This window comes from Rana temporaria, chromosome 9, assembly GCF_905171775.1.
Source record: "Rana temporaria chromosome 9, aRanTem1.1, whole genome shotgun sequence".
Taxonomy (NCBI): Eukaryota; Metazoa; Chordata; class Amphibia; order Anura; family Ranidae; genus Rana; species Rana temporaria.
In genome coordinates this window covers 89,458,266-89,472,243 of record NC_053497.1, presented here as the reverse complement: position 1 = coordinate 89,472,243, position 13,978 = coordinate 89,458,266, and the positions used below count along the sequence as shown (strand labels likewise).

Genomic DNA, 13,978 nt, shown 5'->3' with positions numbered 1-13,978 from the left:
AGCTGAATTTGCACGATTTCACTGCCGCTGGCAGTCCTGATTTTGGCCACGATTACAGAGACATCTGCACAGATGTCAATGTAAATCGCAGGCCGAAATCGCAAAAAGTAGACTTCTTGAAAACTCTGCACCGATTAGGACAGTGCCATTGCCGGAAAATGCCACAGATTTGTCAAATCGTACCAGTGTGAACCAGGGCGAAAGGGTACATACACAATGATATACTAAACACACTGCTCAGGGATCATATGTGTAAAGGTATTTATAAGACAAGGGCCAACAAATACTTGCGAGGAACAATGTCCCAATATCATAACCATCTAGAACCAGATTTTTGACTACACTGCTGAAAACCCAAATAAGCCCAAATCTTTTAAAAATGCAGATTGTTGACAGGAATGTAACAGACTACAACATGGAAGAACCTATTAATGCCCAAGTCTATAAAATTGACAGTTTGATGTATATCAGTTTTGAAAGCAGATGCAATACATTGGATAAAAGAAGGAAAAAAAAGTGTGTGTGTATGTAGCCTTAAAATATTATAAATGTTCTATTTTATGCAGTTTTGTTTTGGTAGCGATTGTATGATCCAAAACAGGAGCGTTGGTTAGGGTGCATAAGTGGTTTGTTCAAATAAATAAGCTTTGAGTAGTTCGTTTTTCTGAATTAACGTGTGCGTCAGCGGTTTTACATTTATGTGCAAGTCGGGCAAAATAAATTACACATTTCTTCAGTTTTAACTGCACAAATATGCATAGTCACAACCTTTCCTAAACAGACAGATACTTTATCCAGTCAAAAAAAAAAGAAAAAAAAATCTCCCTCTGTACTTGAAAAGAAAAACCAAACCAAAAATATATAAAAAAAAAAAAAAAAACACCCACACGCCAAGTCCTCTTCAGCTTTATGTCCATTTTGTTGCTTTATTTGCCTCCATACATCCGCTCAATATCATTTAAATAGTGATTTTTTAGTTCTTTCCTCTTCAGTTTAAAAGCATCTGTAACAAGACCCGTTTCCGGGGTCCAAGGGTCCGGGCTTAGTCGTACCTTGATTGGGATTTCAAAGCGTTCCAATTTCACTGCAACATAAAAGACAGACTAAGATTAGTAAAAGTAAACATTTAAATGCTCTTTAAAATAATGCCAAAGTTGATTCAGCTTTACTGTCCTAAACTAAACTTTTTTAGCTGTCAGTTTTTCTGTAATGACTTATGAAACAGAGATAACTTATAAGCAATATCTGTGAGAAAATATTTTTTTACCTTCTGTAAATGACATACAGGCTCAAGAGACCCTGGGTTAAGTTTGGAACTTCTTTTTTTAAACTGTTTTAATTGGTTTGAGAGAAAAAAAAAAAATTATGCCGCAATTTCAAATAGTGATGCACAGAAAAAAACAAAGACTGCTGAAAAATGCCTGCGATTTTACCTTGCTTATGGTACGTTTTTCATAGGCCACGGGACTCAAATGCATCAAATACGCAACATGGGTGCATTTTTGATGCTTTCTTGCTGCATTTTCAATGCATTTTAAGGGGGTGGTGCAATTTTGGTGCGGTTTGCCAAATATGCACCAAAAATGCAGCAAGCAGGATTTTTAACACAGCTTCAAAAGATGCCAATAAATTCACATGAATTTAAATGCACTATATTAATATAACCACCTACAGGTACATCGCTTTGAAATTCCCATTGTGCAAGCACGCCCGCAATCATGCAGAACAGGGAGATACCTGTGCTCAACACATAGTGAGCAGTTGACCTTTTCGTTACATACAGCATATGGACACACCTGCCCATTGCCTCTGCAGTTAAAGGGGATACCAACCCTAACTTCAGGCGTGAACGACCCCCAATAGTGCAGCCAGTCACAACACTCTAATCACCACGCCAGTGTAGCTAGAATCATTGTTCCCTAAATTATGAGAATTTGTTTGTATATATGTAATATATATGTAATACACACACACACACACACACACACACACACACACACACATATATATATCACACACACACACACACACACACACACACACACACACACACAGTGCCTTGCGAAAGTATTCGGCCCCCTTGAACTTTGCGACCTTTTGCCACATTTCAGGCTTCAAAACATAGAGATATAAAACTAAATTTTTTTTGAAGAAACAAGTGGGACACAATCATGAAGTGGAACAAAATTTATTGGATATTTCAAACTTTTAAAAAAAAATAAAAAAACGGAAAAATTGGGCGTGCAAAATTATTCAGCCCCTTTACTGTCAGTGCAGCAAACTCTCTCCAGAAGTTCAGTGAGGATCTCTGAATGATCCAATGTTGACCTAAATGACTAATGATGATAAATAGAATCCACCTGTGTGTAATCAAGTCTCTGTATAAATGCGCCTGCACTGTGATATAGTCTCAGAGGTCCGTTTAAAGCGCAGAGAGCATCATGAAGAACAAGGAACACACCAGGCAGGTCCGAGATACTGTTGGAGAAGTTTAAAGCCAGATTTGGATACAAAAAGATTTCCCAAGCTTTAAACATCCCAAGGAGCACTGTGCAAGCGATAATATTGAAATGGGAGTATCAGACCACTGCAAATCTACGAAGACCTGGCCGTCCCTCTAAACTTTCAGCTCATACAAGAAGAATACTGATCAGAGATGCAGCCAAGAGGCCCATGATCACTCTGGATGAACTGCAGAGATCTACAGCTGAGGTGGGAGACTCTGTCCATAGGACAACAATCAGTCGTATACTGCACAAATCTGGCCTTTATGGACGAGTGGCAAGAAGAAAGCCATTTCTTAAAGATATCCATAAAAAGTGTAGTTTAAAGTTTGCCACAAGCCACCTGGGAGACACACCAAACATGTGGAAGAAGGTGCTCTGGTCAGATGAAACCAAAATCGAACTTTTTGGCAACAATGCAAAACGTTATGTTTGGCGTAAAAGCAACACAGCTCATCACCCTGAACACACCATCCCCACTGTCAAACGTGGTGGCAGCATCATGGTTTGGGCCTGCTTCTCTTCAGCAGGGACAGGGAAGATGGTTAAAATTGATGGGAAGATTGGTGGAGCCAAATACAAGACCATTCTGGAAGAAAACCTGATGGAGTCTGCAAAAGACCTGAGACTGGGACGGAGATTTGTCTTCCAACAAGACAATGATCCAAAACATAAAGCAAAATCTACAATTGAATGGTTCTCAAATAAACTTATCCAGGTGTTAGAATGGCCAACTCAAAGTCCAGACCTGAATCCAATCGAGAATCTGTGGAAAGAACTGAAAACTGCTGTTCACAAACGCTCTCCATCCAACCTCACTGAGCTCGAGCGGTTTTGCAAGGAGGAATGGGCAAAAATTTCAGTCTCTCGATGTGCAAAACTGATAGACATACCCCAAGCGACTTACAACTGTAATCGCAGCAAAAGGTGGCGCTACAAAGTATTAAATTAAGGGGGCTGAATAATTTTGCACGCCCAATTTTTCAGTTTTTTATTTGTTCCACTTCATGATTGTGTCCCATTTGTTGTTGATTCTTCAAAAAAAATTACAGCTTTATATCTGTGTTTGAAGCCGGAAATGTGGCAAAAGGTCGCAAAGTTCAAGAGGGGCCGAAAAACTTTCGCAAGGCACGGAGTGTGTGTATACACACATATACACACACACACACACACACCTTCATTTGAAAGGTCATAGAACATGTGGTCAATAGGTGGCAGTAGAGTCATTATCTATACCAGTTTGTTTCATGACTGTGATAATGCAATTATTCATTTGAACTAAAAAGGGCAAATTTTCTGTATATCCTAATAGAGTTGTTTGTTTTAAGAAGTTCAATCTGTTTCTTTAATATAAAGTATAGCAGAATGAAATTGTAACTTCATAGCAATGATATGTTTTCATTAAAAGCTACTCTGCTAAAAACAAAAGCCTAGTCATCAGCTTTGCAACGAGATTGTTGTCATGAAATTTAGAACAAGATGGTACATGTAAGCACATCTTAACATCTGAAAATTGAGTTATGCGATTGTCTGGACTAGTCCTGGACGTTGGAAAAGATCCTCTCTACACACAAGTGGAACAGCTCATGCTATAATGGACAATGCGAAGCATAACCTTGGACAAATAAAAGATTGCCTTTATTTACGTTATAAACAATGATGGCTTTTTGTTTCATAACCTTGCTTACCAAGTCTTTCCAGGAACACAAATTTAATAAGATATGGTTATTGTGTCCCCCCCCCCCCTTTCCTATTTTAACCCTTTACTCCGCTTCCTAATATCAAAGGCTCTTCTAACTGGTTAGAAGAAAAGTTGCCAAAACACAAGGTCAAACTTTCACCAGCCTGGACAACATCTATTAGTGTAAATATATTGTGCAGCAGTTTTCCTACGAAGAAGAACCAAAATAAAAATATGCTGTCTGGATGTAACAAGCGAATTCGCATAGGATGGAACAAACAGGATGTGACTTACTTGAACATGCTAGCTCTTTAATCTCCTTTAATACTTCTGCTTCCATTGTGGGATCGTTACAGATTTCCTCCCAAGTGCCTTCGATCCCTTTCTGTTGTGCTAAACTAGTCAGCTTCTTCTGATTAGGAACGACAAAGCTGATCACGTAAGACTGGTAACTGTAACAGGATACAAGGAAGATTAGTATCACCCAAAGGCACATACATGCAATGAAAACATTTCTCTTAGCCCTGGTTCACACTGATGCAATTTCTGATGCGTTACAGAACACATGGAATTGTTTCTACGGAGGCTGTTCACATCAGATTCACACTGCATATAGCGAAAAAAAAAAAAAAAGAAGGGTACTGTTTGAGTTTAGAGCATTGCAGTGCGATATGTAGCTCCATAGACTTGAATGGAAACTGCATGCAGATTGCGTATCTGTCGTAAAAGTTGCATTACTCCAGTACATTCTTCAAGTCTTTGCTTTGTTCCTCAGCTCCCATCCCAGGAAAAGGGAGACATTGCAGCTGTACCCAAATCAAAATGCAAAAATGCATTAGAATCCCATCTGAATTGCATCAACTCGCACTGGAGCTGCTCTTTGAAATCGCACAGCAAAACGGATTCAGTTTGCACAGTATCAGTGTGAACCTAGGCTTAGAAACGTTTCTTCTTTGAAACCTTAATTTGGTATTTTTATAAACATTTAATTATCTGTATAAAAAAAAGAAAAAAACACAAGGAGTGCCAAGAATAAACTTTATAATTTAAAGAATTCAAGAGCTAATTGCTATAAGCAAACTCTGCAAGCTGATATCTGTTCAGACACATTTCAAAGGGAATACAGCAAAGTACTGTAGGGTGGAGGCAATTCTCACAGAAGCTGCAATCTAGCCATTCTAGTTAGAAACTAAAAGCCAAGTGTAATGGTTACATATGCTCTAGATATACATTTTTGGAAAAACAGTTTTCAGTGATCTAAATACATAACAAAAACATCTTCATGCAACACTAATGTGCTCATTCTTGAAATCCCTTCATGGTTTAAACCAATTAACAGTGTCTGGATAATTATGTCATTCCTTTAAACAAAGGTCTGAATGTACTGTAGTTCGAAGAAAACTATTTACACATATTACTTTCATACATTGGCAATGAGCAGCTGTTGTGTTGCCCAACCGTAAAGATAAAAAGGGCCTTTTCTCAGCAGAAAGCTTGTTCCCAGCTGGGTCAGTAAAAGGTTGCCACTGTGCTGACATCCTCAGGGTCTCCTGATAGTGACAGGTGGAAACAGCGTATGCCAGAATAAGACAGCTGGCTAGGTCTCCGTCAGGCTGCCTCAGTGAGCAATGGCTAGCGTGACTTATATTATAAGTCTATATATAGATTTTAATTTTCTTTCTCTGGCGTAGACTGCCTGCCATAAGTCAGTTTCAAGAAATCTGGAGAACACACACTTGCATCCGTTAGGCCAGGCAGTAATGTGTAAGGCTCATGGTTATAAAAAAGGTACATTATACTTAAAAGCTGGCAGAAATATGGCTGCATACTACTTCTTAATTATTTTCCTTAACTAAAAAAGGCAGATTTATCGTTTACAGTAAGTATATCCACTAGTGATCACGATTTATAGCTCCAAAAGCAATGCAGCAACAGCTGCTCCCCTACAGATATAAAACAGCATAACAATTCAATGCATCCAAGTTTAGAAAGTTTACCTGTTGGCATAGGCACAGATGTTGTCAATGAATGGACAGTTCTTCAAGGCAGTTTCTACTTTGCCCAGAGACACATATTCTCCTGCTTGTAGCTTTACCAAATCCTTTTTCCGGTCTGTAAAAAAACAAACAAACAAAAAAAAAAAAAACACAGGTCAATAGGCAAGATACTTAAAAATTGTAGTCAGAGTTTGGATAAAGCTGGGTCACCTACCAATTATCTGCAGGCAGCCATCAGAGTGGAACTCTCCGATGTCTCCGGTACAGAACCACCTCTGTTCATTCTCATCCACGAAGAAGTCCTCTAGGTTTCGTTCCTCATTTTTAAAGTAACCCATGGAAACATTTGGCCCTCCAATTATAATTTCTCCTCGTGGATGTGGCTTATCCTGATTCCTATAGCCTCCTGCAAGAGAGAAAAAAAAAAGAAATTCTCAAACCACATTTATATTTAGAAATTAAATTGTTAGAGAAAAATTTCCATCTTGCTCCTTCAAATTTTCTGATCACTGCAGTCAAAAACAAAATTTTAATTTGAATACACTGGCAACTAGAAAATTGAACGAACATTCTTAAAAAAGGAAAAAAAGATGATCAGAAATTCTATGAGCTGTACACTACTAGCCTAGCTTACATGGGGAAGTCTACAGCAATATGTTTTATTTGAAGGTTCATAAACCAAGAGGAAAGTATTACACACGATTTATATAGCGCCAACAGTTTGCGCAGCGCTTTACAATGCAGAGGATGACTTAGGTACAGTTCTTATGCTGTATTACTCAAACAGAACATAGAAAAATATAAAGCATTACCCATACATTGTAACATCCAAATAGAAAGGACTGGTCATGCAACCAAACCCATGTACAGCCAACCTGAAGAATGTTTTACAAATCCAACAATATTGCTATCCTCTTTTCTACTGTAGCGGTAGTTAGTCATCTAATCATTTTAAAACAGCCGTGTTTTAGGAAAACCAGCTTACTGCTATTATGGGAGACATTTTATCACCCCCCCCATCACAGTAGAATACAAAATATTAAATAGGGGAACCTAATTGCTAGCAGAAGTCATTTTTGACACTTTTCACACACCACAGTAAGAGATTTAAAAAAAAAAAAAAAAAAAAAAAATATTATATATATATATATATATATATATATATATATATATATATATATATATATATACACATACACACACACACACATATATATATATATATATATATATACACACACACACACATATACACATATACACACACACATACACATATATACACACACACACAAAATAAAAAGGAAAAGAAGAAAATAAAACTTTTTTCTGTTTTGGATAGCGTGGGGAGGGATTAGAACACCTGTCAGTTTTTATTGCCGTTTGTGCCCTCCATTAGGGAGCATCACCCTCTCTATTTGTCCCATTTACCACTATCGCGAATGAAAATAAATCTAAAATTTTGGGTTTACATCAGAACAGCAATAGAGGGAAAATCCTCCAAAGGGGACATTGGTTCTGGTGACAAGCCAAGATTGCCTTTCACTTCCTGTATTGGCTTTTGACAGGAAGTGAAGGAAAAGCTCTCCTATGGGATACAGAGGTAAAAAAAAAAAAAATACAAAACTTATAGGGGTTTATAACCCCATCTTATGTGATCCAAAAATGACAAAAACATGTATTTACACTTTGAGAACTCACCTTCTACCCAATCTCGTAGTTTCATTTCACAGCAGGTAAGTGGAGCTCCCACCCTTCCAGTGCTATAGTCAGATACTGCAAATAAGTTAATAATTAAAGTCTTAGTAAACTAATTAAAAGATGCCTGCAAACACAAAAAGCCCTGTCACAATTCCAGCACTGCCTTTCTCCAGGAAAGCCCAAGCACCTCCAACACTCGCCTTGATTATGGTGATTGATAATGTTACATGCTTGTGAAATTCAATGTGTTCAGGTTCACTTCTCAGGAACTAGCATATGGCTGAGAGTAAATATATTGAAATAAAAGTTGTGCAACTTCAAGAGGCTACACAGAACACCAAGTTTCACATATTTATGTTACAAATATGTCCATGATCAGTTCCCTTCAGGTAACTTGTACAGAGTCCATCCGTAAAACTTCATAAACTGCCAGGACCCCAAAAAACAGAGGAAGAACAGGACATAAGATCAGGGTAAAATAACAGAACAATCAACTTAAAAACCAAGCAATATCCACTTATACTGAGGAGTTCTGATAACACTGTACAGAGTGTGGGGGCTGAAATAAGATGAGTAGCTAGCAGCAGCGCACTACAGCCACTAAGCTCTCCAGAGAGCGGAGATGTAGCATGTTTTTTGGTATTTGTACAAATTGGAAGGAGCAGCAGAACGGCTCTGCACAAGGACCTGTTTACTCCACATGAGCTACATGCTTTTCCACTGGTTTACTTGGACTATTCAAGCTAGACTTTGAACTGATCCATACGAGAGGCAATAGGACTGTTTTTGGATAAAGACTCAGTCCTTTCCTAGTGACTGTACTAGGGCTTCAACCAACGATTATTTTCATAATCGATTAGTTGGCCGATTATTGTTTCGATTAATCGGTTAATGACCTTAAAAAAAAAAAAAGTCCTTGCCCTTTCCAAATACACAGCAGCTGAAAAAATTATGGAGGTGAAACCATGTAAATGAACGTAGTGTGTTTCTGCAAAAAGCATAGAGGTGTGACCCAGGCCTGAAATGTTTAGTAACATAATGGGGTGAAAAACAAAAATTTGTACAAAAAGAGCAAATAAAGCGCTACTGTAAGACCCCTTTCACACTGAAGCGTTTTTACAGCGTTTTAGCGTTAAAAATAGCGCTATTAAAACACTCATAAAATGCTCTCCATGCATCTCAATGGACCCTTTCAAATGGATTCCCGCAAGCAGCGTCTTTGGAACAGCTTTTGGGCGCTAAAAAAAAAAAAAAAAAAAAGCTCCAAAAACACTCCTCTATATGAAATGAATTGAAAGCGCTGTAAAAACGCCTTACTCTTTCACACTGAGGCACTGCAAAAACGCCCTAAAACGTTAGGGTCTTAGCGGTGCTTTATCAGCACATTGGGGTTGCAAATGAGGCTACACTCGAAAAACGCTCCAGTGTGAAAGGGGCCCAAGGGGTTAATTTTTTACTGTGGGCTAGTGAAAGTAAAATTTACAGTAGCGATTTGCTTTTTTGTACTATAAAAGGGCTAATTTTATGCTGGTCATACACTATACGAAAATTCGGCCGACATTCGGTCGTTAAGAAAGATCTTTCGTTTTTCGAACAGTTAATGGGCACAAAATCGATAATCTTCGGGACGTTTTTGAGCCGAAAAAAATGAAGGACAAGTTTGGAAATTTTCTGCCGAATGAACGATAAATCGGAAGGTTAATGCGTTTCCCGTCCGAACTTTCTGCACTAGGTATATGTAAAAAAATAAAATAAAACCATCTTTTTTTTTATTTTTTATGTCCACTGAACAATTTATCGGTCATTACATGATGGCAATATCGTTTGCGCTCACGACCGAACGTTCGTTTTTCGAAAGTTCGTTCGGACGATTTTTCGTGAAGTGTATGGCCAGAATTTTTTTTCTTTAATCTCATTATGTTACTGGCCGATTAATCGATTACAATTTTCATATTCGATTTAATCGAGTAGTTGTTTCGGCCCCAGACTGTACGCCACGTTCGTAGACTATCTGGACTATGAGGTACCACCTAATCACGCCTATGTAACATATGCACCACTCGTATGTTTTTTCTTATACTGCCATGACTAACTAATTTCTATAAAACGAAGGCATGGAATATAAGGACCAAATAGATAATGCTAGGATTATTAAACTAGATGACAAGACAACCAAGCTAATCTGCCCATGACTAACTCCACATGCAGAGAAGGATAAAAACGCTCCCTGAAAGTCAAACTAGCAGTAGCAGTTTTAATGAATTATACCCCGACAGGTTCCAGTGCCAATATCACTTCAACCCATTGACACCCCTAAATCCTAGGAGGAAGCTGTCCCCACCAAGCAAAGACAGTGAATATTGTTAGCGGCTATATTGGTCACTAGCGATAACTGTAAGTAAAATCAGGCAGGCTGGTTGTACCCAAGTTGATCGATCAACTTGGTACATTTACCTGCCCATACACGGTTCGAATCTTGGCCAGGATTCGAACCGTCTATGGCCAGCCTTAAAGTCTGCCGACCTACTGGAAACAATGCACGCCTTGTAGCGGATCTCTTAAAAGTGTTGTTAGGCAGAGCAAAATAGATTACAGTAAACTAAAGACACATATAAACACCTATGCATTTGTAAACAGGCCACATAAGCTCTAGGCTGGGGTGCCCAAGATTTCAGGAGCCTCAGCCTGCCCAGGTCTCACCACTGTAACTTGATTCACTCACCTCTTCCTTTCAATGCATGTTCTATACATTGACCACAGAAAGGAAAAAGATATACGTTTGCCTGGATTTGGAAATCAACATTCAGTGGCTATTACCTTAAATTTTCATATTATACATAAAGAGAAGTTAGAGCTTGCAACATGTGTACACTCTTAGAAGACAGGAAGAGATGCGTTTTCCTCCTAACAACTAAAATTAGATTTAGGAAGTAATGACTCAATACAATAGTCAGACCGTTTTCGTATTTACCTTCAGTGATGGTACCAGCTCCACATGTTTCAGTCAATCCATAACCCTGACCAACTGGACAACAGAAACAAATATTCATAAACCTCTGAGTCTGGGGGGACAAAGGAGCGCCACCACACAGCATCATGCGGACATTCCCTCCTAATAACGCCTTTACTTTTTTGAACAGTATCCTGAAAGGAAACAAATCATGTTAGTACCAAAAAACACTCGTAATCCTACATCCATTTCTATGAAACACTATCCATTTATCATGGCCCGTGTAGAGAATCTTGAATGTTTGTGTGGCCACTCCAAATGACATAGCCGGCTAGTTAGATACTAGCAGAAAAATGCTTAGCTCCCATGATGGAATAACACTCTACATTATTTTGCTGAGTAATTTTAATGTTTGAGCATTGTGATGCATTTGAGGCAGTAAAAGTATGTTATGTCATCAGGTAGTAGGGGACTGTAAAGGATATATTCCTCTATTGTGATGAAAGCAGGTAATGTGGTTAAAGCTTCGAAAATTTCATTACAGCCGCTTTTCAAAAACAAAGCTTTCCTTTAAATAAATCAGAGCTAGTTTATACATTTCTTTTACTAGAGATTGCTTAACACCCAACTGTATGAAATATACAAAACTGTGTGGTGACAGGCTGAAACTTTTTTCCCCCTTTCATACAATTTGTGAGATCAGCAGCATGTGCCTATAAAAAACACTAAACAAAACAACTAAAAACAAAAAAACAACAAAACAAAAACACAGGATGAATGGTACAGTAGTAGAACTGCACAAATAAATACAATTCATACCTTGGGCATCCCATACTGTCACTATGGGGGTTATTTACTAAAGCGTGCAAAATCAGGCTCACTTCTGCATAGAAACCAGCTTCTAATCTCAGCTTGTTCAATTAAGTTTTGGCAATAAAACCTGGAAATGGATTTGTGTCTAGAAGTGAGACAGATTATGCACCCCCCCAGCTTTAGTAACTAAACCCCTGTGTAACCTCCTACCAATATACACCCCCCTTGTGAATCTTTAAAAGCAGCGCCATCGGTACCAAGCTTACTATAGGTTCTCTTCCTTGTTTAAGAATACTTTAACTCTGCACTGACTACTTGCATACTCAAAGCAGTCAGTGATGGTCTACTCAAGAATCTACTTCTACCCGATTATTAAGCCAAAGGGGGGATTATTTTCATCATCTCCCTATACACCCTGCTGCAGTTTTCACATTGCAGTAGCTATAGTTAAGACTTGGGATAAAAGAGAACCTAGTACCTAGCGCAGTCAATGGCATAGGACACAAACAGCCACATATATCCCTTTCCGCCATAGCACCAGATGAAATTAATTTAAACATCGATTGTACTGAATGATACAACGGCACTACTGGCTAGTTATACATGAATGACTTTTACGTACACATTACATAACGGAGCATCATATCCCTTCTTTATCTGTTCCAGCTTATAATCATAACCCAGCTTGAACAATGTTCTCTGGAAAACATTCATTTCTTGCACTTTGCTCATGACATTTTTGTAAATACGATCCATAATTTCCTATAAGAGAACAGTAACATATTACAGGAAGAACTGGGAATACATCAACAGTGTTTAATCTACATACATACACACAGACAAAAAAAAAAAACCCTACAATAGACTCGTACACTTCGGTATTGAATAATATATATTTGTTTTTCTTTGTATCGCTTTGCGTGTGTGAAATCCCCGATGTTCTCTGCCAGTCGCTCAGCTTTCAGATTAAAAGCTGAACTAGGCAGTCTCGCACAGCATGGTCAGTTTTCTGGCCGTGTGAAGATTTCAGCCTGCTCTGCTCCAATGATCAGACTATAGCTGACAGCAGCCCCCCCTCATTCACTTTTCAGAGTGCCATTTCTCCTTCCCCCAGCTCCTGCTGCAGCTGAGAACAGGGGGTATTTGATCACTCAAATAAAAATAAATATTTTTTATAAAAATACATTTCTTTTACAAGGTGAGGGTTTACATATACTTTCACACGCAGGAAACCTACACTTTCCCAAGAGTCTTAGTTGCTGTAAATGTATTCCTAATGCTCCATACACACGATCGGACTTCCATCGGACTTTTCCATGGATTTTTGTCCAAAGGGGCGTTGGCCATGAACTTGGTATGCATACACACAGCATATCACCTGGGTTTTTCAGCTCCTTACCGCCACCCTTTGGGCAACTTATGTTGTTTGATGTTTAGCATTGGTTCTGAGCATGCGTGTTGGTACTTTGGATTTTAGTCCGATGGACTTCTGTACACACGATCGGATGATCCGACGTAACACATTTGTTGCTGGAAAGTTTGAAAGCATGCACAGCCAATATTTGTTGTCGGAAATTCTGACAATTGTCCAATGGAGCATACAGACGGTCGGATTGTCCCATAAAACACGTCTGTCGGACCATTGTTGATGGAAAATCTGATCATGCCTTTAGTGTAAAAAATTAGTTCACGGGAACTCCACTGTAACAAACAGTAGAAAAGGAGCGCAGCTGTTTATATTGTCTATTTTGCTCCATAAAAAAATCACAGCTGGAACAAGGTTGATTGCCAAGGTCAACATCACCGCTTTTTCTACACTATCAAATAGGACCTATTGAGATGCAACAAGCCTTGAAGTGATTTTACATGCACAGACAAAGCATTCATTTTTTCTAAAAGAACATATTTAGCTTGAAGTTTAAAATGGACAACAGAAGAGTGTTTTAAGAGGTGTTGCCAAGTGTTGAAGAAAAAGCATAAAGCAGGTTAAAGTTATTTTATGTGAATATTTGCAGCATGTGTTAAAGTGCTGCTATGCACATTAGGGGTTATTTAAGAAAGGCAAATCCACTTTGCACTACAAGTACACTTCAAGTGAACTTGAACGTGCACTTTCAAGTGCAGTGGCTGTAGATCTGAGGGGGACATGCAAGGGTATATAAAAAACAAACACACACACACACCATTTTGCTTGCACATGATTAGATAATAAAATCTGCAGGTTCCCCTCAGATCTGCAGCGACTGCACTTGCAGTGCAAAGTGGATTTGCCTTTGGTAAATAACCCCCACTGTCTCTTTTACTGTGAGTTTACAGATATCAACAGATGTGA

General features: G+C 38.5%; 1 protein-coding gene across 7 annotated transcripts in view; it reads right to left on the bottom strand.

Moving 5' to 3' along the window:
• Positions 1-244: 244 nt before the first annotated feature.
• ACSL4 (acyl-CoA synthetase long chain family member 4) overlaps positions 245-13,978 on the bottom strand; it is a 70,148-nt gene continuing 56,414 nt past the window's right edge. For all 7 annotated transcript variants that reach the window (XM_040323887.1, XM_040323893.1, XM_040323889.1 and 4 more), the window contains exons 10-16: positions 12,269-12,408; positions 10,855-11,027; positions 7,884-7,958; positions 6,397-6,588; positions 6,183-6,297; positions 4,480-4,637; positions 245-1,084 (exon numbers count right to left, since the gene is read on the bottom strand). In XM_040323887.1, coding sequence (XP_040179821.1) covers positions 927-1,084; positions 4,480-4,637; positions 6,183-6,297; positions 6,397-6,588; positions 7,884-7,958; positions 10,855-11,027; positions 12,269-12,408 — 1,011 coding nt within the window. In that variant the 3' untranslated portion in view covers positions 245-926. The remainder of the gene's footprint in view (positions 1,085-4,479; positions 4,638-6,182; positions 6,298-6,396; positions 6,589-7,883; positions 7,959-10,854; positions 11,028-12,268; positions 12,409-13,978) is intronic.